This window comes from Pseudorca crassidens, chromosome 19, assembly GCF_039906515.1.
Source record: "Pseudorca crassidens isolate mPseCra1 chromosome 19, mPseCra1.hap1, whole genome shotgun sequence".
Taxonomy (NCBI): domain Eukaryota; kingdom Metazoa; phylum Chordata; class Mammalia; order Artiodactyla; family Delphinidae; genus Pseudorca; species Pseudorca crassidens.
Genome location: NC_090314.1, coordinates 31,028,932 through 31,055,018, shown reverse-complemented (window position 1 = coordinate 31,055,018; position 26,087 = coordinate 31,028,932). Strand labels below are relative to the sequence as shown.

General features: G+C 37.7%; 3 protein-coding genes across 13 annotated transcripts in view; 1 reads left to right on the top strand and 2 right to left on the bottom strand.

The window, feature by feature from the left end:
- Positions 1-12,612, bottom strand: part of STXBP4 (syntaxin binding protein 4) — a 193,437-nt gene extending 180,825 nt beyond the window's left edge. For 7 of the 9 annotated variants that reach the window (XR_010937457.1, XM_067715611.1, XM_067715616.1 and 4 more), the window contains exons 1-3: positions 12,512-12,612; positions 872-948; positions 265-392 (exon numbers count right to left, since the gene is read on the bottom strand). Coding sequence is in view for 6 of the 9 variants with exons in the window: in XM_067715611.1 (XP_067571712.1) it covers positions 265-311 (47 nt within the window). In the remaining 3 variants the exon portion in view is untranslated. The remainder of the gene's footprint in view (positions 1-264; positions 393-871; positions 949-12,511) is intronic. The other 2 variants (XM_067715613.1, XM_067715617.1) reach the window with 2 other exon arrangements.
- COX11 (cytochrome c oxidase copper chaperone COX11) lies at positions 12,610-26,084 on the top strand. The gene is made up of 4 exons (XM_067715622.1): positions 12,610-13,020; positions 16,229-16,384; positions 19,683-19,808; positions 20,200-26,084. The coding sequence occupies exons 1-4, from the start codon at positions 12,670-12,672 to the stop codon at positions 20,380-20,382; spliced, it is 816 nt and encodes a 271-aa protein (XP_067571723.1). The 5' UTR covers positions 12,610-12,669; the 3' UTR covers positions 20,383-26,084.
- TOM1L1 (target of myb1 like 1 membrane trafficking protein) overlaps positions 21,128-26,087 on the bottom strand; it is a 53,012-nt gene continuing 48,052 nt past the window's right edge. For 2 of the 3 annotated variants that reach the window (XM_067715620.1, XM_067715621.1), the window contains 3 exons: positions 25,617-25,698; positions 22,347-22,411; positions 21,128-21,752 (listed from right to left, as the gene is read on the bottom strand). In XM_067715620.1, the coding sequence (XP_067571721.1) occupies positions 22,348-22,411; positions 25,617-25,698 (146 nt within the window). In that variant the 3' untranslated portion in view covers positions 21,128-21,752; position 22,347. Of the gene's footprint in view, positions 21,753-22,346; positions 22,412-25,616; positions 25,699-26,087 lie in introns of those variants that run through there. The other variant, XR_010937458.1, reaches the window with a different exon arrangement.

Genomic DNA, 26,087 nt, shown 5'->3' with positions numbered 1-26,087 from the left:
TATACTGGAATTATAAAATATTTTAGGTATTTAAAAAATCAGATCAAATTTTTAAAAAGCAGTCTATATAAATAATTCTAAAAGAGAATGCATAATTATCCTTTACCCTGATTTACACAGAAAGCTCTGATCAACCTTTTCATTACCACTATCTTAGACCACAGGTACGTAGCTGTATAAAACTTTCCACCAAATGTTCATTAGTATTCTACATATTTTAAACTATGATAGTTCAAAACATATTAAATTTAATTTAGCAATTACTTTTCAAGTAGACCGGATGATACTACAGCAGATGTATTTTTATTCATGGTTTCACCACTACTGTAGCCTTGGATTTAACAGCTGTATAAATGAAGATCTTGACGAAGAGTCTATAAATTCTTCTTTTCCTAAGATTGGAGAAGTAGAAAATAAACTGTCATGTCTTAGAACAGTCAAATTTGATTTTAACTGTGCATAAAAACATTACATATACTTGGCATGTAAACAATATGTCCCTGTGTATAGATGATAGATGTATTTTATATATATTGAGCTATGGCATTTTAGTCATTGCTGATAATATCTGAGAAATGTAAAGGCAGTTCTGTAGATAGAAAGCTAGATAGACCTATAGGACTATATCTATATCATTATTAATATCTATAGCTATATAAAAATCTGTATATTCTAGCAGAAGTGAAGAATACAGTTAAGCTTTAGGTAACTATTATAGCTTCCACCGTTACTAAGCTTAAAAAACACATAATAATAAAAGACTGAGGAAAATGTCTCTTGTGAGCACAAGGCTAGGAATTTTACAGTCAGAATGTCTGCAAAATAATTATACAATACACTTTGAAGAAAACACAAATTCCTACTGTCTCACCAACTATCTTGAGGGACTTCCTGCAGATCCTATATTACTCTGACTCATATTACTCCATGAGCTTCTTAAATACTTTCCTATAAAAAGAAAAAATATTATTTTAATGTCTCATATAGCTCCACTGTGAAAATTATAGAGAATAGTGCAGTTTCATTTAATTTAAAAACTGTATTTGAACAGATTTACCACTTCTGTATAAGAAACATAAAGTATAGAAACCTGAAGTTGAAAAAGACCTTAGGATCATTTAGCACAGCTCTCTTATTAAAGCAATGAGTAGCTAGATTCAGAGAGATTGTGTACTTTCCCTATACAAATGAGAAATAGTCAATGGTTTCTTTCCCAACTAGAACTCAGGCTTCAGAGCCCACAGCATGCAACTTGACATCAGACAGACCTGCATTCCAATTTGAGCTTCTAGGCTTCTCCAAGCATCAGTTTCTTCAAAGGTACAGTAGGTAGTAGCGATCGTTTTACAAATGGATACATATGTCAAAACTCACCAAACTGTCTCACTATAAATATGTGCTGTTTGTTATAAATCAATTATTCCCTAGTAAAGTTAAATTTTTTTAAAAATCCAATTTTCAGTTAAAAATGGCAGCTTGACCTTGGCATGTATCTTCTTTTCCTCCAAGAGCCCACTAATATAACCCTAATATAAAGGGTTACAAACAGTATAAACTCATAATGTTAGCGAAAAAATGAAAGAAGACCCATGAGATGAAAAGTTTCAATAAATTTCTGGAAGACAAAAAATAGATGGTAGGACGATAATTGATAAAGGAGGCCTGAAGAAGCTGAAAGCTAGGGAAAGGCTTTGTAAACACTTTTAAGTTTGAGCACACATATAGAAAATGGTAATACTTGTATGGTGTACTGGGGTAAACAGAGGTGGCATGCTATACCTCTAAGAAGCTAAGGGGCAATCACTAACTCAGCACACCATAACTGATTCATGGCAAAATTCTGGCCTAAAAAACAGCTAGAGATGTTGAGGAACATATCTTGTAGAATCCCAGAGAGGTTGGGGACTCAGGAACCCAAAGTACTAGGGACAGTGAAACTGAGGTGGAGAACTAAAATCAAGGGGATTATCCCGTCTCTTCTCCAACTACTTATGTGAGAGAAATCCTAGATTCTTCTGTCAATAAATTAAATGGACTCTGAAGAAAGAGCCGACAACCTTCTGGGATCCTAACACAGAATTGTATCACTGGTCTGGGTGTTAAAAACCTGCTTCAACTTTCACAGCCCCTGTGGTAGCAAGCAACAGAAACAGTGGGAGCACACAGATCAACAGTAGCAGGGAAATGAAGCCACCAAGCGCTGTCAGCAGCAAGAGTCTGATGGCCAGGAAGCAAGAAGGTTACTCAGTACCCCATGGGGGAAGGAGGGGAAACTTGAGGGAAGAGCTTACAATCCTAGGGCTTGACAGAGTAATGACTCAGAGTCAAGAGCTGCTGCAGTGGTCCACAAGACTAATGCAGCGGTAGAAGAGAGTTCAATTCTAAAAGTAAGTTTTTATAAGTTCATTATAGACTGCTTTAATAATATAGCAGAATGGAGCAGATTCCCAAACCTTCAGTGAGGAAGTTTTGATATAACAATAATAATAGCAACTACCATCTATTGGCACCATGTGTCACACACTGTGCTAAGTATTTCAAGTGTATTTATCTTATTTAATATCATGAAAAATTCATTAGCTTTAAGTAAAAAAAAGCTGAGTTCAAATGGCAATACCACTATATGCTAGCCATACAGCCTTAGAAGAGTTACCTAACCTCCTGGCATCTCTTCATATTAAGGTAGGAATAATAACACCTAGCTAAAAGGGTTGCCATGAGGATTAAGGGAGATGTAAAAAACTGGGCTGTCTTCACAGTGTTACCAAAGTGAGTAAGATCCCCATGCAGTAGTGATTTGTCTTAGCTGGGCACTGGGTCCCCAGGTCATGGAACATATCCAAGTATAATGAATATGTCATTGTTAAATTCTATAATAGATTCCATATAGTGTCATTTAATTTTTTTTCTACTTCAAACTATTAAAATGAAATTTCAGTTTTTAAATTATTTCATTCACCTAACATACCTGTCATTGTCCTAAGTGCTGGAGGTGAGATAAAAAGAAAAGAGTCTCTCCCCAGAGACAGTCAAATAAACAGACATCAGGAGTGTGCTAAGGGCTCTGACAGTGGTATTCGCAGGGTGCTGGGGGCATGGAGGAAGGCCATCTAACCCAGAATGGAGGAGTTGTCATGAAACAGCAACACAGCCAGGCATCATACTAGAGGATTTTATCCTCAGAGGAGCCCCAAAAGGCAGGTAATATTAACCCATTTTACATAAGAGAAAATCAGTTAATGGAGAAGCTATGTGACTTGCCCATGGCCACAGTGCTAAACAGTTATAAAGTGGAATTTGAATCCAGTTCTGCCTGGCTTCAAACACAAGCTTTTTCTGCTACAGGACACTAGAAAATTAATTTATGTGGAAAAATGTCATCCTCCAACAAAGTAGGATAAGAGAGTGTTAATTAATGCTGTCTCTCTTCTATGAAGATGATACTATTTTTTTTTTTTTTTTTTTTTGGCTGTGTCACGCAGCATGCAGGATCTTAGCGCCCCAACCAGGGATTGAACCCGTGCCCCCTGCAGTGGAACCATGGAGACTTAATCACTGGACCGCCAGGGAAGTCCCTATGAAGATGATACTACTAATTAAACTTCTTTACAATAATGAAATGGGTTTAATCTTATCCATTCAAACATCAGGCTTTTTTTTTTTCCTCTCCACATGAACAAGGTATCCATTGTCTTATCCTTAAAAATCATAAAATGCCTTTTCCTTCCCTCTCCTTTGCTTGTTTCCTACTCCTTCCTTTATACAAGCGAGCAAGGTCCTCAATTGATAGGAGTTCTAGTAATGTTACACATCCACCCCAATCCCCCAACTTCACAGTATTAATGAATGACACAAAGAAAATATTCTATTCTTTTACTAAAAATATGACTATTCAAGGAAAATATTTTGTTTTTCTAGGTTGCTGACTCATAGGGGGAAAAGGTTAGGTCAGCAAAAACAGAGACAGTGGAACACTGGGGGAAAATATTTTGTTTTATAAGCTGACTCTATTCTGGAAAACTTAAATTAGAGCTTTACTTTGATACACAACTCTCTTATGACTGCATTAGAAGTTTTCATGCCATACAATTAAAAATCTCATCAGATAAAAATCTGCCTATCATGCACATGATGTCTGAATAACAGACTTAATAATTTATGTTCTCAGAGACACGACATTCAGTATTTTCTAAAACTAGTTCTTTTTACCAGACCAAAAATAGAGAATATAAAAGGGAAAGGGATAAAAACATCTGACAGAAATGATGGTAAGTGTTAACTTGATTAAACTATAATAATGCCATATGAAACATTATATTTTTAAAATTTAAATAATAGTTAATACATTCCAATGTGGTTATATATTATGGATGCATATCTCTGTCCTATCCAGCTCCACACCATTTCCACACTTAGGTACCCACTGTTTTAGTTTCTTGTGAATCCTTTTAGTTCTTTTATATACAAATAAACAAATATAAATAAATATTCTGATTCCTTTACATTTTTTTGATGCAGAAAGTAGCTACAATCAGGCACAAAGCACCCAGCTGTTCAGGTTGTACACTGTACAATCCTGAGGGTTTGTATGGGTCATACAGACTCTGATGTGAAGAGGTACTCTGGAGTGTGTGGTAGCCCTGCATACTATATGCACTACTGTGCAACCTGTTTCTTTTTTTCTTTCACTTAATATATAACTTGGAATTCTTTTCATATTTTTACATAGCATACTAATTTATTTTCACAGCTGTATAGTATTCCATTTTATGGATGGACCATATTTATTTATTCCCTTATTGATAGATATTTAAATTGTTTCACTTTTTTTGCTATTGCTATAATGAAATCTTTATATATAGGTCACGTTACACATGTACAAATCTATCTGTAAGATAAATTTACAAAAATCAGAGTTTATACACACTTGCTATTTTGACAGAAAATGCCAAACTGCTCTCCACCAGGGTTGTACTATTTACAATTCCATCAATAATAGTGCCTCCAACAATAATAGTGCCTGGTATTCCAAATCCTCACCAACATGGTATACTACATTACTTGGATTTTGACAGTCATATTGATGAAAATGGTATCTTAATGTAGTCTGAGTGAGGCTGAGCAATTTTTTTTTATGCTTTCAGAACCTTTTATGTGAACTGTGTTTTCCTATCTTTTGCCAATTTTCCTATTCACTGTTAGCTTTTTACTGTCTATTTTCTAGTTCATAAATCCTAGGGAGATTATTCCTCTGTCTGCACTAAGAATTGTAAGTATATCTTCCTCCTTTTGTTCTTAGATTTTTTTTTTTGGTTATGCAAAAGTTTGTGGCTAAATTTATCTTTTCTTTTATGATTTTTGGTTTAAGTCAAATGAAAGTCCTTGCCGACTCCACAAAGTTACAAAGAACTCTCATGTTTTCTTACAGTTTCATTCTAAAATCTTTGATCCATTTGGAAACCACCTACAGTATAAGGTATAGATCCAACTCTTATTTTCTCCCCCAAGAAGATCACTCAGTTGTCTTAACCACATTTATTAAATGTGATTTGAGATGCAACCTTTATCATACACCAGATCTCATAAGTACTTGGGTCTACTACAGTACATTTTTATTCTGGCCCATTTGTTATTCTACGTATTTACGTACCAACACTATTTTATTTTAATCATAGACACTCTATAATATGTTTTCATATCTGGTAAGGACAATACCCCCCTCACTGCTCTTTTTCATCCAAGTTTCCTGGCTATTTTTGGTTATTTTTACACATTAACATCTAAATCTCCTTGTTTTTTTTTTAAAAAAAGCTAATTGTTGGGAATCACGTTACATTTGCAAATTGATTGAGGAAGCTCTGGTATCTATCTTTTTGATTTTTCCTGTCACAGTACTTGGTATATCTTTCCTTTTGTTCAAGTCTTCTTTTGTGACCTTCTGCAGTGTTCTAAAGTGTCTTCATATGGGTCTTGCACATTTCTTATTTATTTAATTCCTAGGCATTTTGATATTTTTTCTATTAACTTAATGCCTTTTAAAACACCTATTATTTTGAAAGGATAAAAACTGTTTTGGGAAAACTTAGTAAAATCTTCTAGAAAACAATCTCTTTCACCCCAAATTCTATCACATGATTTAACGTCTTTATTTTTTAGTGTTACTAGTAAACTAGTTGAAGGAAAAACAGGCCCAATTCATATATTACATTTTAGTTGAAAATTGTGTAACTGCAATATGTTCATTTATATCCAAGTGCATCTTATTTAACACTTCAATACATATACACGTACTCACAGCTTATAGACAATTAATTAATTAGAAGACTTACTGAGTTATCATTACAAAGATTAAAATAATAACTAGAATAGACTCATAAGAGCTTTATAAGCAAGAACCTAATTCTCATCCTCCCTTGACAAAGTATTTTTATTTATTTATTTATTTTTATTATTACTATTTTTTTTTGCGGTACGCGGGCCTCTCACTGTTGTGGCCTCTCCCGTTGCGGAGCACAGGCTCCGGACACGCAGGCTCAGCGGCCATGGCTCACGGGCCCAGCCGCTCCGCGGCATGTGGGATCTTCCCGGACCGGGGCACGAACCCGTGTCCCCTGCATCAGCAGGCGGACTCTCAACCACTGTGCCACCAGGGAAGCCCGACAAAGTATTTTTATATTTAATTCAAAGTTCTTAACAAGCTGTGTTGCCAAGGAACTCTAGTGTCTTTTAGTTGTTCCTCTAAAGTGAAATGGTAAACAGAAGAGACAAAGGACAGGTGTTGTAACAGGGGAGGAGAGATTTATTGGCTTAATACTAAACCCAAACAGTCTCTCCCCTCTCCCTCCTCTTCCACCTCCTCCATCATCATCATTATCATCATCATCATCATCATCATTCCCATCATCATCTTAAAAAGCACATGAGAAAGGTGCTTTGTCAGAAGCTATCGAGTCATATACATCTAAATGTCTTTGAAGACTCACCAGATTATTTCAATCAAGTGACTGGGGAACTTTAGTTCATTACTGAGTGTGACAGCTTATGCTTATGTCATTAGAAAGGGGGAAAAAAAGAAAAAAAGGAGAACAAGGAGGCTTTTTCTTAGGAAACAGTGAAATTTTACATTAAGGTCATTTTAAGGGAGAAGGAGGGCTACCCAATAAGTTATCTGTCTGAATTCTGTGACTGACAAATTAGAAATGCCTCCTATTTATAAATTCACTGGAACTAATATTAAAAATGTCAATATCGCTTATTGTAAAGTTAGACCTATAGATTCAGTATTATACTTGAAGAAACAGACATATAAGAAAATGACAGTGTTTAGGAACTGTGACAACTTGTACACCTTATGACAGCAGAAATTCTTCAAGACAGCATTAGCTATTTATATAATCCTAGGGTTGTTTAAGAACATCGGCAAAAATCAGGTATGACTCCCTTCCCTGGGCTAGACTTTAACTGATCTTTTAAAATGGCATTAAAGTTTCAGGAAATCAAGATATAAAAAATCGGCCAAAGGGTTATTTAACTATCTTCTTGATTCTGTACCCAAAGGCAATATTCCCCCTGGTGGTACATTTTTTTCTTAGATTTTCAAGAATCTAAGCAGGTCAGGAATGCTACTCATTTGTCTTGGAGGTGGATGAATAGCATCTGCTTGTAACCCACAGCACAACCCAGTGGGAAACAACGGAAAACTGCTTCAAAGAAGGAGACCTGGGCTTCTTCGTCTTTTTTTTTTTCTGGGCGTCTTGAAAGATCTTCATCAGACCAACAGCTCACTGCTCTCACAAGTTTCCTTAGACTACCTGACTGCCTTCTGCTTGCCAATCACTGGCTCAGTACAATCATGTTCAAGCACTGTGCTAAATACTTATGATATTATGCCAAAAAAGACAAGGCCTCTGCTTTTATGGCATCTACATGCTAGCGCTGGGAGAAAAATAACAAAAACGGAAACAACGTGAACTAGATTTTAGATACTGAAAGGTGATATGATCATATGTGACTGGACAAAGGAGAGCTAATTTAGACTGGGTACTAGAGTTCCATCTAAGATCCAAATAATAGGTCAGCCAGGAGAAAAACTGAGGGAAAAAAACTGAGGTACCAAGTATTCCAGGCAGAGAACATCTCAAGGCAGCAAAAAATTTGGGATGTTTACAGAACAAAATAAGTGTGACTGGAGCATGACGAATGCGGAGAGAGAGGAGATGAAGTTAGAGAGAAGTAGGCAGGGTCTAGAGTACTTAGAGTCTTAGGCGTCATGTAAGAAATAAGAATTTTTGCTTGATCTTATTTCGTACAACCTGACTGTTCTCAGGAGATCTGAATTTGCCTTTTGCCTTATCTCTTTAACTTCTGCTTATTCTAGGTAGGCTGACTATACCCTAGCCTGAATTATGCCAGAATGTCAGTCAGTTCATTTGGGATATAATCAATTGGGGGAAGGGGGCAGTACAAAATGAAAATGCGAAGCCCTTTGTTAAAAAAAAATTATTAACAATTTCAAGAAAGTGACAGCAGAGGATTAAACCAAGTACAGGGTCCAACTAAGTGAGCAAGGCCTGTGTGACTGACTGCACAGGTCACATACCGATGAAGCTGGCCCTGATCTTGATAAATGTTACTTGAAAAAAATAAATGCCTTCTACTGATGAATAATTTCTGTTTTCATTTCACCTTATCTGTCAATCACATAAACTTATTCAAGATTTTTTAAATGGAGTAGCCTCTCAAACATGTGGTTTGAAGGAAGCTGCCAGGCTATATGGGAAAAGAATCAAAAAAAGAGTGGATATATGTATATGCGTATGTATAACAGATTCTCTTTGCTGTACACCTGAAACTAACACAACATTGTAAATCAACTACACTCCAATAAAAATTAAATCTGCAAATATTTCCACATTTTTAAAGTGGATTCTACATGATGATAATTTAATATAAAGAATTACTTTTTTGTTTTCATATCAAAAAAAAAATAAAGGAAGCTGCACAGAAATAAAAAAACTAGGATATCAAGACTCACTGCAGCAACTTCATGCCATTATTGTGTACTAATTGGAAAACAGTGATTATCCAGTCTATTCTCAGGCAAACTACAATTCATTTGTTCTTACTATTTACTCAAATGTATTACTCTTCCTCTTTTAGGTAGAAGGAAAGCACTGCAATAAATACCTACCAAATAAACAGTTGTTAGTACTGTTGGAATAATTGTTAGGTACTTCAAATTGCCAAATGGATCTAAATGGCTTTATTAGGCAGCCAGCTAAGAAATACAGCTCAGTGGCTAACATATTAAGATTTACATTGCAATGTCCTTAACTTATGCATCAAAAATACTAAAAAAATGTAATTATAAACCAATTTTTTTTATTTTTGGCCACACTGTGCGGCTTGCAAGATCTTAGTTCCAAGATCGGGGATAGAACCCATGCCACCTGCAGTGGAAGCACTGAGTCCTAACCACTGGACCACCAGGGAACTCCCAGAAACCAAATTTTAAAAACAATACGTCTTTATAATCCTTAAGTCAGAAAGCCTGAAAACCAATAATCAGATAAGAAAACATTGTGACTATCAGGTTTTTTTCCCATTTTTCCTTCTTTTTCCACCTGCACCCATTTCACTCACCTCCATCCCCCAAAATGGTTTGTATGAAAAATAACAACGTATTTTACCTACTATGTAAAATTGAACATGATCATAGCTAACTAGAAAGTGTTCACAAGGTTCAATTATTTACTGCTAAAAATGATATTACAAATAAAAGATGCTGAGTCTGAAACGTCAGTCCAGCCCCTGATGTTTTAAGTTTGTAATCAACATCTCTACTTGCAGGACAGGGTTGTACTAGCCTTGCCTGAGTTGCTCCCATTCCATTCATGGTAGAACCCATTACTTAGCATTAGTTACCATAATGATTTATGCAACATCACAAGCACACTCAGACTCACAAGAACTGCAGCCAACACTGCTCTATTGCTATCGAGATTACTGTACCTTGGAAAAGAGTAATTTCATTTGCAATTATACAACAAAATAAAAGTACAAAACAAAGACATTATTAGTGACATATTTATGCTGCTACCTCTTGCTACATGGAATGGTTGCCTGGAAAAAAAGAATAGTCAAAGGGAATGTTTTGTTGGTTTCAGTGACATTAATGTTTGCACAGGGTTTGAGTCTATGCTGTAAGGAATTTAAAATATGACAGGTCTTGTCCTGAAAGAGATGACAATCTGGTATAAGAACTAAGGTAGATACAGATGAAAAAAATTTTCAAACATTCTCATAACACAGGAATAAGTCTGTAGAATCAGAGAATCTTGAAATTTTCGTGTCAAAGTAGAAAAGTCATGAGGACACGGGGAGGGGGAAGGATAAGCTGGGACAAAGTGAGAGAGTGGTAGTGTATATATGGACATGTATACACTACCAAATGTAAAATAGATAGCTAGTGGGAAGCAGTCGCACAGCACAGAGAGATCAGCTCAGTGCTGGGTCCACCTAGAGGGGTGGGATAGGGAGGGTGCCAGGGAGACGCAAGAGGGAGGAGATATGGGGATATATGTATACGTATAACTGATTCACTTTGTTATAAAGCAGAAACTAACACACCAAAAAAAAAAAAATGTAGAAAAGAAAGAAGATACTTTTTTTTTCCTTTTTCTTTTTTTTGGTTTCTAATTTTCTGGCCCTGTGACCACAGTTAATCAGTTACTCTCTCAAGGTGACCATCATCACTCACCTGCACTACAGCAACTGCCTCCTAACTGTTCTATTTTCTTTTTTGCTCCCTTCCCTTTTCCACACCATAACCAATATCTTTTAAAAAATGTGAATCAGATATCACTTGTATGCTTCGTATTATTTTTAGAATAAAATACAAACGCTTGGACATGGCTTATAAGGCTCTGTATTATCTGGCCCCAGTATACCTGCGCTGACCCATTTCCTACCACTTTTCTCCCTGCTCACAAGGCTAGGAAGAGATGGCCTCCTTTTTGTTCTTCAGTGGTAAGTAGCTCTTTCTTGCCTAGGGGTCTTGGCATGACTTGGAATTGTCATTGTGTAGCTTGCTCCTTATCATCACTCAGGACTAGGCTCAAATGTCACATCCTCAGAAAGACCTTACTTTACCTCCCTTCCTCTTTTTTTTTTTTTTTTTTTTTTGCGGTACGCGGGCCTCTCACTGTTGTGGCTTCTCGCGTTGCGGAGCACAGGCTCCGGACGTGCAGGCTCAGCGGCCATGGCTCACGGGCCCAGCTGCTCTCCGGCATGTGGTATCCTCCCGGACCGGGGCGCGAACCCGTGCCCCCTGCATCGGCAGGTGGACTCTCAACCACTGCGCCACCAGGGAAGCCCTACCTCCCTTCCTCTTGACTTTCAGTCACACTGTACTGTTATCTGAAATTCCATTATTTATGTGTCTGTTACTTGCTTTTCTCCTGAGTCCCTCAGTAGAAAGGACACACTCCATAATTGAACTGATCTTCTCTGACTTTCTCTGTGCTGTAGGCCCAGTAGGTTGAACAATGTCTGGCCCACAAGAGAGCACAGTAAATAAAATGTTGAATGACAAAAGTCAGTCATTTAACTTCGCAGGACTTCAGCTTCGTCATCCATGAAGTGGGGATAATTATACCTGCTCTGGACATTAGCAATAAAAAAGTAATGTTTACTAAATGTTTACACTGTGAAAATTACTTACATGCATATTCTCATTTACTGTTATGATTCGTATTTTACAAGTAAGGCCGTTAAGTTTTAAAAAGACCAAATAACCTAAGGACACACGGCCATAGTGAGGACCCGGGTATGAATGCAGACCTGCTGTAACCTCAGAATCTGAGCTCTTAACCTCTACTTTATAGTTCCTTGAAAGATTCTTTCTTCCATTACAGCAAAATTGCCTATGCCGTCCGCCCCACGCAGGTCCTAGTTTGTCCTGTAGCACAACTGAAGAAAGCTATTACATCCCCCATGCGTTTCTTTTCCAAGATGAACATCCCCATTTCCTTCAATCCTTCCTTAAATGATCCTCATATCCTGGTCACTATCATCTCAAAAAACCAGTCTGACAACGTCTCTCCCGCCCCAGAACTGGTTAATTTTCACTGGGCTAATGGTTAAAGGACTTCAGAGCAGCAGAAGCCGATTCCCAGGGGCTGGGAAAATGTATATGTTCAAGTGTTTGAGTGGGCTGTGGTTAAAACTGGAAGACTTCCTGGGAGAGGTGATCCTCGAGCCGGAGTTCAGGGCAGTAATAGCGGATCGACGGCCACAGTACCCCAGTCAAAGGACCGCGCGTGACAGCGGCCGCTGGGTTCCGCCGGGTCTAGACAAAGGCTGCTGGAGGTTAGGAAGATCGGGGACACAAACCCACGTGATGATGGCTAGCACGCGGAAAAACGCAAGTCGTTTTCCTAAAAGTAACTTAAATAGCGACTGGAGGGAAGCAAAGTGGGAGGAACAGTCAAGAAGCAAAACGCGAACTTACCCGGCAACCCGGCCTCCGTAGCCCCACTACAGACGCCGCCACCTGAGGAGCCCCGTAGCCAAGGCAGCGGCTGGCTCAACCCAGAGATCGCGAGACAGAGCAGGCCTCGCGAGATCTGGCCTCTGGCCTCTGACAGGCGGGCGTTCTTTCCGGGTGCCATGGGAGGGCTCTGGGTTACGCGATGGACTCGCGTGCCTTTCTGTGGGTGGCCCTGGAACCACCCTGGAAACCCGACCAGGGCTGCGGAGAGGGTAGAGTCTTGTCTCAGGTCGGGGAGGAGCGGGACACGGGGTGCTGAGAGGGAGCTGAGACGGCTCGGGACATGGAGGCGCCCGAGCTTGGCTGTGCAGCCACCGCGGCGGCCGAAGAGCACTAACCCCTTCACGCGCGCACAGGAGGAGGATTGGCGGCGGCGGAACAAGACCGTCCTCACGTATGTGGCCGCGGCGGCCGTGGGCATGCTGGGGGCATCCTACGCCGCCGTGCCCCTTTACCGGCTCTACTGCCAGGTAGGGCTTGCGCTGCCCGTTGGGCGGCCCGTCTGGAGGGGCGGGGGTGCGGGCAGTTCCCTAGACAGCGATGCTCCACGGTGCCGTGTTGGAGGGATGTCCGAGATTATCTACCAAAGAAAATCGCTTTCTAAGGAAACAGGCCTTAGAAAGTGACTTACTTGCCCAGGGTCACTAAGAAGGTGACAAGGCTACCGGTAGAACCCGAATTCTTATAGTGATCGTGCCTATACTCCTCTGCCTAGTGAAATTTCCCGATCTCAGCTACACCACCGGCAAGGTGTGCAACCTGTATTACGGTATCCAGCGATCTGCCTTACTCTCCTGCTGTTCACACACGGTCCCGCTTTTAAAATGTAATTTATGGTCATACATTAATTCTGTGAACCACAGAAACCATGGTTTCTGTGCAAAGGTTAACCCTGGAAATGGGAGTGTGCTTGCTACTTGTAGTTAAACTGGGAGTAGCTTTTTATGTATACAAACTAGCATGAATTAGGACTTCGAGGCTTTTCCCCCTTGTTAATATGTAACTGTAATGTCCTTACACGGGGCTCCTTTTTAGATAAGAAACTCTAGTGCAATGGTTCTCAAAGTGCAGACCCCAGGACTCGCAGCAGCATCATTACCTGGGAGGGGAACTTGAGCGCAGATTGTTGAGTCCGACTGCAGAACTGTTGAATCAGAAACTCTGGGGGCAGGGCCCAGCAGTCTGTATTTAATAAGTTCCCTAGCAGATTTTGATGCAGGCTAACGGTTGAGAACCGCGGGCAAAGGCAGAGTTCACCTATTTCATATATATTCTGCTAAGTTCTTAGGCAGTAGTTTGCTGCTTTATCTGGGCATTAGGATCACCCATGGGGCTTCTTAAACAAACATGTCAGGGCTCCTGTACCCCAGAGATCCTGATTAGGAGACGTGGGTAGGGGTCAGGAATTTATGTTTTAAAAACATAAATGAGAGCTATACATTGGGTTCATTCAGTGCGTGAGTGATAGTGGTTCCCAAACTTTGTTGTACATCGGAATCACCTGGAGAGCTTTTCAAAATCCTGACACCCAGGTCACATCCCTAACCAATTAAATCAGAAGGTCTTGGAGTGGGAGTCAGGAAGTAGTAATTTTTTAAAGATTGCAATGCTCAGAAGAGTTGGGGAGTCACTGGTTAGTTGCTCTTTCCTGCCACTATTGTTAATACCTGGCTTACTTCTCCTGTCCTTATGAAGATTAACTTTTGCCTTTATTTTCGATAATGGCTGAAACAGCAGAAATCTGAAGGACTTTTCAGTCTCTTAATATCAGCATCTATGTAGGAAAGTGCAGTAGCTTGATTTCTGGAGGATGAGTGTAGAATGTGAATTAATTTTCATCAGAGGCCAGCCTGGACCAAGCATGAATCCCAGAACTACCAGTTGATTAAGTCGTAAGCAGACCTGAATCTAAAACAGCAAGTGTAGATCACCCCAAACCACCGGTGAGTAGGCAGGGGAAGGTGGGTGTTGATTTTATTCTTCAGGCAATATTTAACAATGTCTGAAGACATTTTAGGTTGTCACAACCTGGGAAGTGAGGGGGGGAGGGTGCTACTCGTATCTAGTGGGTAGAGGCTAAGGGATGCTGCTAAACATCCAACACTGCAGAGGGCAGATCCATTCCCCCACCCCCACCAAAAAAACGAAAAAAAAACCCAAAGAATTATCCTCTCCAAAATGTCATTAGTTCCAAGATTGAGAAACCCTGCTCCAAACTGAAGTGAATGACAATATTTCATGCACCTGGGTGAAAGTGCAGGGCAGGAAAGTAAAAACAATTGTAATTTGTAATTCTAAACTTAAATCATAGTTGGATGTTTAGTAGTGACGTTTCCAAAAGAGCACCTCTTTTATTTTTGGAACCATGAAACTTTAGAGCCAAAAAATTAGGGATCATATAAACCACTTCATACACTGAGCTCATTTTATGAGTATGGAAAGTGTAGCCCAAAGAAAGTAAGATTTAGTGAGTTTTTAGAGCTAGTGACAGAACTAAACTGGAGCGCAGGACATTTTCTTTTCAGTGCCTTTTTCTATTGTTTAATTTCTCAAAGCATCACATTTACTAATTTGAAGAATCTGTATTCAAAGACAGCCTGTCAGAAAGAAAATATTCAGGAATCTTTATTTAAGTGACTCAGGTTCTTCAGGAAAACATCTTAAAACTTAGCCCTCTTGAAGAGAAGTATATACTTGTTTATTAAGCAAGAGTAAATAAAGGCTTGCCCTCTGATGTATCTTGTAGGGTTATAATGTAACTTTATATTGCATGGCAGCTGAGTGAAGCTGCTTGACTTGTGTAACAAGTTAAGATGGTAATACTATATTTTGCTGGGAGTCTTCCCTAGCCTCAAGTTTGGTATTTTTTTCCTAGTATAGTAACAGGTTAATTATCCGGAGACCAGAATTCTGGCAACCTCAAGCATCAAAAGAATAATTTTTTTTAAGCTTCTCTGATAAGGAAATAATTAATGGCAATGAAGATAGACAAGAAGTATCACAGATTATCTTGATGCCTTATGACTAGTTGATTCAGTGGCCAAAGAGATCAGGTTCTCTGATTAACTGGTAATATATATATATAAAAGCTGTACTATACAAAAAAATACAGAAAAATATTTACCAACATGGAAAAATACTTATGATGCTTGAGGAAAGCAGACTATAGAAGTGAAGCTACACACTAATCTGTGTTCTAAAAGTTATGATATGAAAAAGGACCAGACAGGGATGTGGAAAAATGGAATTATTTAAATAGTTTATTGAAATGACAGCGTTGTGGGTAAATTTTATTTCTAATAATAATAGTTGATATGAAATATTAACAGTAAGGGGATATATGTTTAATGAAAAGTTCAGCTAAAAATTCTGAGCTCTATTATCAGTGGAGAGTCCGCTCTCTTTCAAATGATTCATTTTTGACCATGCCATATAACCAAGTGATTACTGAATAATATGACTTTAACCAGTATAGGCCCTTGACACCCAAAAAGTGGTCAAACCATTGGCACATTCATAGGAAACGGCCAGTGATAGTATATAAACCTTGCTGCTACTGGATTATTAAAGTTAAATAGTTTTTAAAATTTTGTTTCATCCAATAAATAGGTCATCAGCACTTAAAACTACTGTATTGTTGTTTAGCATATTATATTGTACCTTGTTGTCTTTTCCTAGACTACTGGACTTGGAGGATCGGCAGTAGCAGGTCATGCATCAGACCAGATTGAAAACATGGTACCTGTTAAGGATCGCATCATTAAAGTCACCTTTAATGCAGATGTGCATGCAAGTCTCCAGTGGAACTTTAGACCTCAGCAAACAGAAATATATGTAAGTGATTAAAGCAGTTTTTAAAAGATTGCTTTTTTCAATGTAAAAATCCTTTCTTTCATCACTTACTGGTTCATAATTAGGAAACATTCATCTAAACTTAATTTCAAAATACTGACAGATTCCATTACTGTAATCCTTTTATTCCTGCAGACTACTTTTTGACAGTGCCCTATATTCTGACCTAATGTAACAGGATATACTTTTAAGTTACATGGCATTATAATAAAAGTCAGTTTGGAACTATGGAAAATGTCATGTTTTTATTAGAATCGTATTAAGAATTCACTAAGAAGTTTTCTGGTCACTAATCTTGACGGTAGGAGCAGCTGTCATCCTTTATAGTTGACTTTACCTCAGGTATAGATGATACAAGAAAAATGTTGAAAATCATTGGTTACAATGGAAAGTAGTTTACTGATTTACATCAGAAGTATCCCTGTCCCTTAAAAAAAAAATTTGAGGATCTTTGAAGTAATCATGCTAAATAGTCATGTTCTATTTCAGAAAGATTATACACCTTAAAAGTTTCCTAAAATTGTGATTAGAGGATTTAACTGAAATTATCTCATGAACTGAATAGCCAGAAAAGCTTAATTGTAACTCTTATTGGAAAACCCTATTAATATTAGTGCTTCCCCAGGTTAGTAAGCTTCATTGAATCTCTTCAGTGATTTGAGGGTGTTATAGGTTATGGTTCTTTCTGGTTTTTTTTTTTTTAATTAATTAATTTATTTTTGGCTGCGTTGGGTCTTTGTTGCTGCATGCGGGCTTTCTCTAATTGTGGCGAGCGGGGGCTACTCTTCATTGCAGTGCGCGGGCTTCTCATTGTGGTGGCTTCTCTCGTTGCGGAGCATGGGCTCTAGGCGCGCAGGCTTCAGTAGTTGTGGCACGCTGGCTTAGTTGCTCCGCAGCATGTGGGATCTTCCCGAACCAGAGCTTGAACCCATGTCCCCTGCATTGGCAGGCGGATTCTTAACCACTGCGCCACCAGGGAAGCCCTAGATTATGGTTCTGAATATTAGTTGCAATCACACAGTAGTATACAGTGGTGTTAGTTGCTAAATTGGTACATGCGACAGAGCATCCTTTGGACGGTGATTTCTTTTTTTTTTTTTATTTATGTCTCATTTTACGTTGACTTCTTTAAAGCCTTGCAATTTATTTTATCCGTTATTTTCTCTCAAGAAAAAAAAAACTATTAGTGCTTTTTGGTTAAATAAAAGTTCTATTCAGTTAGTTTTACTCTGGTTTACATTTAATTTACTCTGGTTGTAAACTAAGTTTAAGGTTGGTAACCTTTTATAAAAAGAATCTTTAGTCAATTATATAATATTCAGGGATAAGTGTTAAGAAGTTAGGCTTGGCTTGTTCTTGGACACATTTTATTTTCTTACATCTTTATTGAAGTATAATTGCTTTACAATGTTGTGTTAGTTTCTGCTGTACAACAACGTGAATCAGCTATATGTATATATATATATATCCCCTCCGTTTTGAGCCTCCCTATCCCACCCCTCTAGGTCATGACAAAGCATGGAGCTGATCTCCCTGTGCTATGCAGCAGCTTCCCACTAGCTGTCTATTTTATATTTGGCAGTGTATATATGTCAGTGCTACTCTCTCATTTTGTCCCAGCTTACCCTTCCCCCTCCCCGTGTCCCTAAGTCCATTCTCTATGTCTGTGTCTTTATTCCTGTCCTGCCCCTAGGTTCTTCAGAACCTTTTTTTTTTTTTTTACATTCTATATATGTTAGCATACGGTATTTGGTTTTCTCTTTCTGACTTACTTCACTCTGTATGACAGACTCTAGGTCCATACACCTACCTACAAATAACTCAATTTTGTTTTTTTTTATGGAGCAATATTCCATTGTATATATGTGCCACATCTTCTTTATCCATTCATCTGTCGATGGACACTTAGGTTGCTTCCATGTCCTGGCTATTGTAAATAGTGTTGCAATGAACATTGTGGCTCATGACTCTTTTTTGCGGTACGCGGGCCTCTCACTGCTGTGGCCTCTCCCGTTGCGGAGCACAGGCTCCAGACACACAGGCTCAGCAGCCATGGCTCACGGGCCCAGCTGCTCCGCGGCATGTGGGATCCTCCCGGACCGCGGTACGAACCTGTGTCCCCTGCATCGGCAGGCAGACTCTCAACCACTGCGCCACCAGGGAAGCCCCACAACTCTTTTTGAATTATGGTTTTCTCAGGGTATATGCCCAGTAGTGGGATTGCTGGGTCATATGGTAGTTCTATTTTTAGTTTTTTAAGGAACCTCCATACTGTTCTCCATAGTGGCTATATCAATTTACATTCCTACCAGCAGTGCAGGAGGGTTCCCTTTTCTCCACACCCTCTCCAGCATTTATTGTTTCTAGATTTTTTGATGATGGCCATTCTGACTGGTGTGAGATGATATCTCATTGTGGTTTTGATTTGCATTTCTCTAATGATTAGTGATGTTGAGCATTCTTTCATGTGTTTGTTGGCAATCTGTATGTCTTCTTTGGAGAAATGTCTATTTAGGTCTTCTGCCCATTTTTGGATTGGGTTGTTTGTTTTTTTGATATTGAGCTGCATGAGCTGCTTGTGTATTTTGGAGCTTAATCCTTTGTCAGTTGCTTCATTTGCAAATATTTTCTCCCATTCTGAGGGTTGTCTTTTCATCTTGTTTATGTTTTCCTTTGCTGTGCAAAAGCTTTTAAGTTTCATTAGGTCCCATTTGTTTATTTTTGTTTTTATTTCCATTTCTGTAGGAGGTGGATCAAAAAGGATCTTGCTGTGATTTATACATCATAGAGTGTTCTGCCTATGTTTCCCTCTAAGAGTTTTATAGTGTCTGGCCTTACATTTAGGGCTTTAATCCATTTTAAGTTTATTTTTGTGTATGGTGTTAGGTAGTGTTCTAATTTCATTGTTTTACATGTAGCTGTCCTGTTTTCCCAGCACCACTTATTGAATAGGCTGTCTTTTCTCCATTGTATTTTCTTGCCTCCTTTGTTGGATACATTTTAAATAACTTCATCTGCAGATTATTGCTTGAAGACTTCAGACATACAAGAGGACAATCCGTATCTAAGTATGCGTAAGAGAACATTGGTTCTCCACTGACATATGCAAGTAACATTTGAAAATCAAATGTTCTTGGGTAGTATTCACAATTTATTTTGCTGACCCTTAACATTAGTTTAAATGAGGTATTATGGTCTGAAATGATAATAATGACTAATTTAGGAGGGAAAGAAGGAGCCATGTGAGATTTAAGGATAATGTATATTTTCCTTAAAACAGGTAGTGCCAGGGGAGACTGCACTGGCGTTTTATAAAGCTAAGAATCCTACTGACAAACCAGTAATTGGAATTTCTACATACAATGTGGTACCATTTGAAGCTGGACAGTATTTCAATAAAATACAGGTATAACTAAATGCAGACATTACAGAATGTGATAAAGGTACATGAAATTGTTTGATACTAAATCTATTTGTGTCTGTTTAGTAGGTACTAATTCTTTAAAGTTCATTTCTTCTAAACTTCAAACTTTATTTTTCATTGCTTATAATAGCTATGCAGAGGTTGAGAGTCAAACCATATAGATATCTGCTTTTTTAAGATTAGAAGAATTTGCTGATTCTCAATCCTTAAAGCAAAACTCAATCTGAGATAAAAGATGCTGTTATTCTATTACAGAATTTAAAGATTATAATTAACAGTAATGCTTATTAAAGCCAATAAATGAAGCATTAGTTTCTATTATAGGTAATAGAATAGAAATATTAATTAATGAATACCTTTCTATAACTTCTAGTGCTTCTGTTTTGAAGAACAAAGGCTTAATCCACAAGAGGAAGTAGATATGCCGGTATTTTTCTACATTGATCCTGAATTTGCTGAAGATCCAAGAATGGTGAATGTTGATCTCATCACTCTTTCTTATACTTTCTTTGAAGCAAAGGAGGGGCATAAGTTGCCGGTTCCAGGCTATAATTGAAGTCAGAACTAAGTCCTGCTTCAAATTTGTGATTTTTGAAAAATCATGTATCTTCTCAGAGGAGAAATATTTATAATAATGTGAAGCCTTCTATTTTACATTTTATATACTTATGGTTCTTTTTTCCCAACTAAGTTACCCTACTTAGAATGTGTAACTGTTCAAAACCATACTTAGAGTTTAAGTAGTATTAGAAGAAACTGCTTTGTTTCTTAAATATGTTGGCATGGACTTGATGGTTCAGCTTAATTCACTGGTCCCCTTTCAAATTATGAGCACTTCATACTTGTAGCAATGAATTTTTATTATTATTTCTAGAATAGTTGGTTACTACTTTCATTATGAACAGTCACTATTTTAAAAGCTCAAAATGGAAGAGGAATCACTAAGCCCTAACAGCTTGCCTAAAGATTACATTCTGATTTCAAATTTGACTGTATTTTTCCTTTAGGATCTAGGGCTATTTTACATTCAGAGTACTAAACAAGTACTTTGAAATTTCAGTACCATGAAATTTAAATAAAATGCATAAGTATATCCGGTAGGTTTGTAGCATTTTTTGTGATAGTTCCAAGTCTCCAAATTTTAAAATGTAAGTGGGATTGTGAAGATTTACTGACAGCAGAGTTCTTCTGAAAAAAGATGTATTGAACTGTTTTAATAGTAATTTATGACAAACCAAAGTACAATTTATTCTGAATGTTTTCCAGTAGTCTTTTTTCCAAAAAGAAATAAAAAAGGAGCATTTAGTGTTATAAAGAATTATATTTAAAGGCAAACAGTGTAGAATCCAGTAACCTCTTGAGGGTACCTGAAATATTAAACTACAATCATCAAGGCTTTTACAATTCATAATCCTAAACAAGAGTATTATTTATAAAGAAGTGCAAATTGACTTTAAATTCAACTTTAGTTAAATGAAGGCACTCAGTATTCTTCCTGAATAATAATAGTTTTTCACATTTCATGCTTTCATCTGTTAACAATTATTTTGTAATGAAAGTCTTCATCTACTCTTATCCGAGCTCTTGTGATGATTTCTAAATGTAGGAAGGTCTGAAACATAAGGTGCTACACTTAATCTGGTTGGCCTCAGTACCAAGAATTTTTCTTCTGCTTAAGTTTTAAGTGAATATATGTTACAACCAAGTTCTTTTGAGATAAAGCTTGAGCTGCTGTCAGGAGCCATAAATGTTACTCTGGAACTGTTACTCTTCTGTTTAAACCTCATTACTGCAGAGGAGAAATGTTCCACTGTGGCTTTGACGTTTTGGAAGGTCTTAACTTCTGGGTCTCAAAGCTGGACAGGGTCTACCTTTAGGAGAATTGGCACCCATAATGCTGCTAGTGAGCTGGTCATCCACTTCAACCTGGAATAAAAAGAAGAGTCAACCATCTCCATCTTTTCCTCTTTCCCCATTCCTTGTAACTAGAGAGCCACAGTCTAGTAGAGGAAAGGTGGGAATGTACTACTTCCATGGGGGAAGGTGTGGAGGGAATAAATAAGGTTAATAGGTTACTGGTGGCTGTGTGCATTTATTAGTAAATAAATGGAATGATTAGTAAAGCAATAGAATCCAGACCAATCTAGACTAACAATGAATGGCTTCTACCAGTCCCAGCTAACAGGTATTAACTGCACATAAAAGACACATCTGATTCTAGTGCTAAGAAGTTTTTATTGATCATCGGTTTTTGTTAGCATTAACATTTCTATACCATAAACCTACTTCTGCATTCCCAAGATTTATAATTTTTAGCTAACATGGTCACAAAGAATGTATTTCATTAGTGAACAATAGTTCATTACAATTTGAGTGACTCAGAGGAACTTGTGTAATAATATCTCACTCATCAGAGTGTCAGACTGTGATGGCCCTTACAAAATGTAAATAATAAATGTAGAAAGTGACAGTTACACTGAAATCATGTGGAATGTAAGTTGCGTAAGTTGAAGCCTTTACCTCAACGGTCACTGTGACTTTGAGCTCCTTTGTGGTGGTGAACATCAATGTCTTCATAAATAGCTCTGAAACAAACAAGCCATAATGGCAAAAGGGTTATATATCAGTTTCAATGTACTATTTTGGCTTTTAGCTGCCAACAACTTAACTAAAAATCTGGTGCTATTTTAGGTGTTCAGGAAATCAGGCTATATCAGTAAATAAAAACAAAGGTCTCTGTCCTGAAGCTTACATTATAACTTTCTTAGATCCTAATGCTGCTATTCCCGTACATCTTATAAATATGTATCTCATGTAACCATTTTACTTGTAATTTAATGAGAAATATGGCTCAAAATTTGGACAGTTTGCTTCCTGATTTAAAAAAAAGCAAAAATTGTTCAGCTTTCCCTGGCTTTATAAAAAACATTAAAAATTAATATTCTAGCTTATTTAACGTATGTTATTACAGTCCAAACTCCTGAGCTACCTTTAGCATATAACTGTCATCTTTGTGCTTTGTATATAGTCCTTTCTATGACAGCCTTTGTTCAATTCTTTATATTTGTCTTACATATGTCTGTAGATAGAACATATCTATACCTAGAAATATGACATTAATATATACAGTATAACAACACATGGCTAAGGAAAAAAAATCTCATAAAAATCACAGCACATTGAAGGCATGATCCCTAACCTCAAGAAGCCCCAGCATGGTCCAGAAATTTTAATGTTTTTCTAATAAGTTTTGTCTCTCGTTTTCCACAAAAGTATTTCAACCTCCTTCACTCTATTCAAATCTCTGATGCCCCTCCTCTCAGTCAGAAACCTCACATTTTAGTAAATTAAATGTCTGGATATGGAAACCTCCTCATGCTTCCATCACCAAATCTTCAATTCTGTTTTCATCTGCACCATCATCTACTTCTATGATCCTATCTGTCTACCCCTAGGCTTCTCAAACACCTCACTCATTTAGGTATCTCCCTTCCTAAATCTTCAGCCTCTCATTCTCTACTAAATCCTACCCCTTAGGATTCACAGATGTTCCAGCATCTCCCATTTTATAAAATAATACAGTCCTTTATCCCATGTCTACTTAATCACCTCAGTAATCCTCTAGCTCCCAGGCCACTTTCCACAATCCCTTCATGTTTAAGTTTCTATGTAAGTTACCTGTGCACTTACTGTCTACTTCATCTCTTACTTTTTAATGCACTGAAATTTGGTTCTGTCCCCATCGATTTACCAAAATGCTTCTACTAAAATCACCAATGATTTCCTGTTACTTAGTCCATTATTGAGTGTTTGTCTTCAGTAATGTTTACCACAGTTGTGTACTCCCTCCTTTTTGTTTCCAAACTGCAATTTCCACATCTGGTAATAGGTTGTTCCCCGTTGCTCCCTTTGCTCTTGGCTTTTCCATTTTCTTGAATGCGCCAAACTCTCTCCCCACAGGGTCTTTGTATAAGTTGTTACCTGGGCCTGCAACACTGATTCCCAAACTTGTCACACTAAAAACTGCAGGTCTTAACCTTAACGTCACTTCTCAGGCTTTCTCTACCCTCATTTAAATCAGTTCTTTCTGTTATACACTGTCAAGTCGATATCTTTCATACCATTAACACAAACTGTAAATACATGTTTGCCTGCTGATTTAATTTCTGCATCCATACTAGATTTACCCTCCATGAGTTTTAACACGATAAATTAGGCAGCAATCAATTCCCCTTGCACATAGACAGTGTTCAGTCATTTGTCAAATGGATGAATCATGTGTATGTATATGTATATGTATATTCATAAATACTATACTCTCTGTTCTCCTGGAGTAGAAATTCTTAACCTGGGGTTCATGGACAACTAGTGATGTGAATATCCCAGAACTTTTCTGCAAGATTTTGTGCTTTTCCTTAGGCAGAAGTTCCCTGGATTTCATTGAATGTTCAAAGAAATTGAGACACCCTACCCTCCTGAAAGTAAGAATTGTAGTGGTAGGGAATTCCAGCTTCTTACTATCTCTCTTACCTTTAATATCTATTGCACCACCACATCTACTTACAACAATCTCATAATTAACTAAAATATAATAATATACTTTTCCACTTCCTATTTGCCTAGAGAAACCGATAAAAACATCTGGTTTCCAGACAGCATACCCAGTTTAACCAGTTTCTAATTCCTTAAACCACTAATATATTCATTGATACTTTATCAAGCAGAATGACCTACGAAAGTTTCATAATCTTGTTAGGAAAAAATATTTAATGAATTCCTAAGCCTATTAAGATTCGTTCATAAATCATTCCAAAATAGATCACTACATTGAGGGTTTAAACCAGGGTCAAAACCTCAAATGCCTACACATGCCAGGCAGGTCAGATGAAGGTATGCAGTGGGCCAGGTGGGGCCTGGTGGGGCCTGGTGGACTGCAGAAGCTGTCTCATCTTAAAGAGGCAGCTACGATGCAGCCCCAAGCTATTGCTAACACGTAAAAATGCTGTTGTATCGAAAAGAATCCAGAGGTCCAGATATTTTTGGAAATATCCCACTTTTTAACTGTTGGCAGTTAGTGTTGAAATGCATATTTAAAATCCACACAGGTCAAACAAAACACAGCTGCAGGCAAGATAACAGCCTGCAGGCTGCTAGTTTCTAAACAGTGATTTCCATAAACCTGCTTTAATCATTTTAAACAATTTTGGGGGTAACCTTTAGTCAAAGTATATTAAAGCTCTAAGGAGCCTACCATTCCATAAATATTTTTATATACTGACCAATATGAAATCACAAAATAATGCTGCTTTAAGGATTCCAAGTTAAAAAGTAATTTTTACACTAATAATCCATTTTAAGCACACTCTTGTCATAGGTAGTGAAGATTAAAAACAAGTTCTTATAGAAGTCTTTTTTGGCATTAGTCAAAGAACAACTAAAATACCCCATCCATGTGGTACTTATGTCACTAATCAGTGAATAGTGCCCTTCTCAAGCTGGAGAGAACCTGACTTTCCTCCAAGGCATCTACAAGGAATATACTAATGCACACGATGGTTCTGGTTATTTCTTAATGTGCAACCCCAGCATTTTTATTTTTTAGTCACAAGGCTGAGAATAACAAGACCATTAAGAGCAACAACCTCCAAGAAAACTTCACAAGTCATTTTTAAATAAGGTCATTGATTTCTGCCAAGACCTAAACAAAGTTAAATGTATGACCAAGCCCTGTTAGCTCTGCTACCAAAGGGAACCAAGACAAAAAAGATAATCATTTTGTAAATTACTTACTCTGTGGTGACAGCAGGAGCTAAGGGATCAAACTCCATTACCTCGTAGTAATTGGGTGGCTGGAAATCATTCTTTGTCATCGCTGTAAGCAACAAAAAGAAACACACATTGTGCTTTTCGAGGAGATACACACAATTAATATTCTCTTTATGACTTAGACTTCTGACAGAAGATCCTAACAAACACTGACAACGAGAAACAAGCACACTGGTGTTCCAATGCTACTCCCAAGTACAACAAATCTATACATAACAAAAAGGTTTCCAAACTTTGATTACAGGTTCATTTACCTCAGCACTCAAAATACAATATTCAGTGCAACACAAGCATTTTTACAATCTCCTAATGTCAGTAATAATGGTATCTGCCCTGAATTTATCTCATGTAGCTTAAAAATGTAAATGAACTCTAATTTTTCCTCTCTGTATATCTATTTTCAGTTACCAATAAATCTTTAGCAGATTCATATAT

What these genes read in the sequence shown, in the direction of transcription:
- COX11 (XM_067715622.1), top strand. Translation starts at nt 12,670, where the DNA reads ATGGGAGGGCTCTGGGTTACGCGATGGACTCGCGTGCCTTTCTGTGGG. An exon ending in TTTACCGGCTCTACTGCCAG is followed by an intron (nt 13,021 to 16,228) that starts GTAGGGCTTGCG and finishes GTCTTTTCCTAG; the next exon opens with ACTACTGGACTTGGAGGATC. An exon ending in AGTATTTCAATAAAATACAG is followed by an intron (nt 19,809 to 20,199) that starts GTATAACTAAAT and finishes TATAACTTCTAG; the next exon opens with TGCTTCTGTTTTGAAGAACA.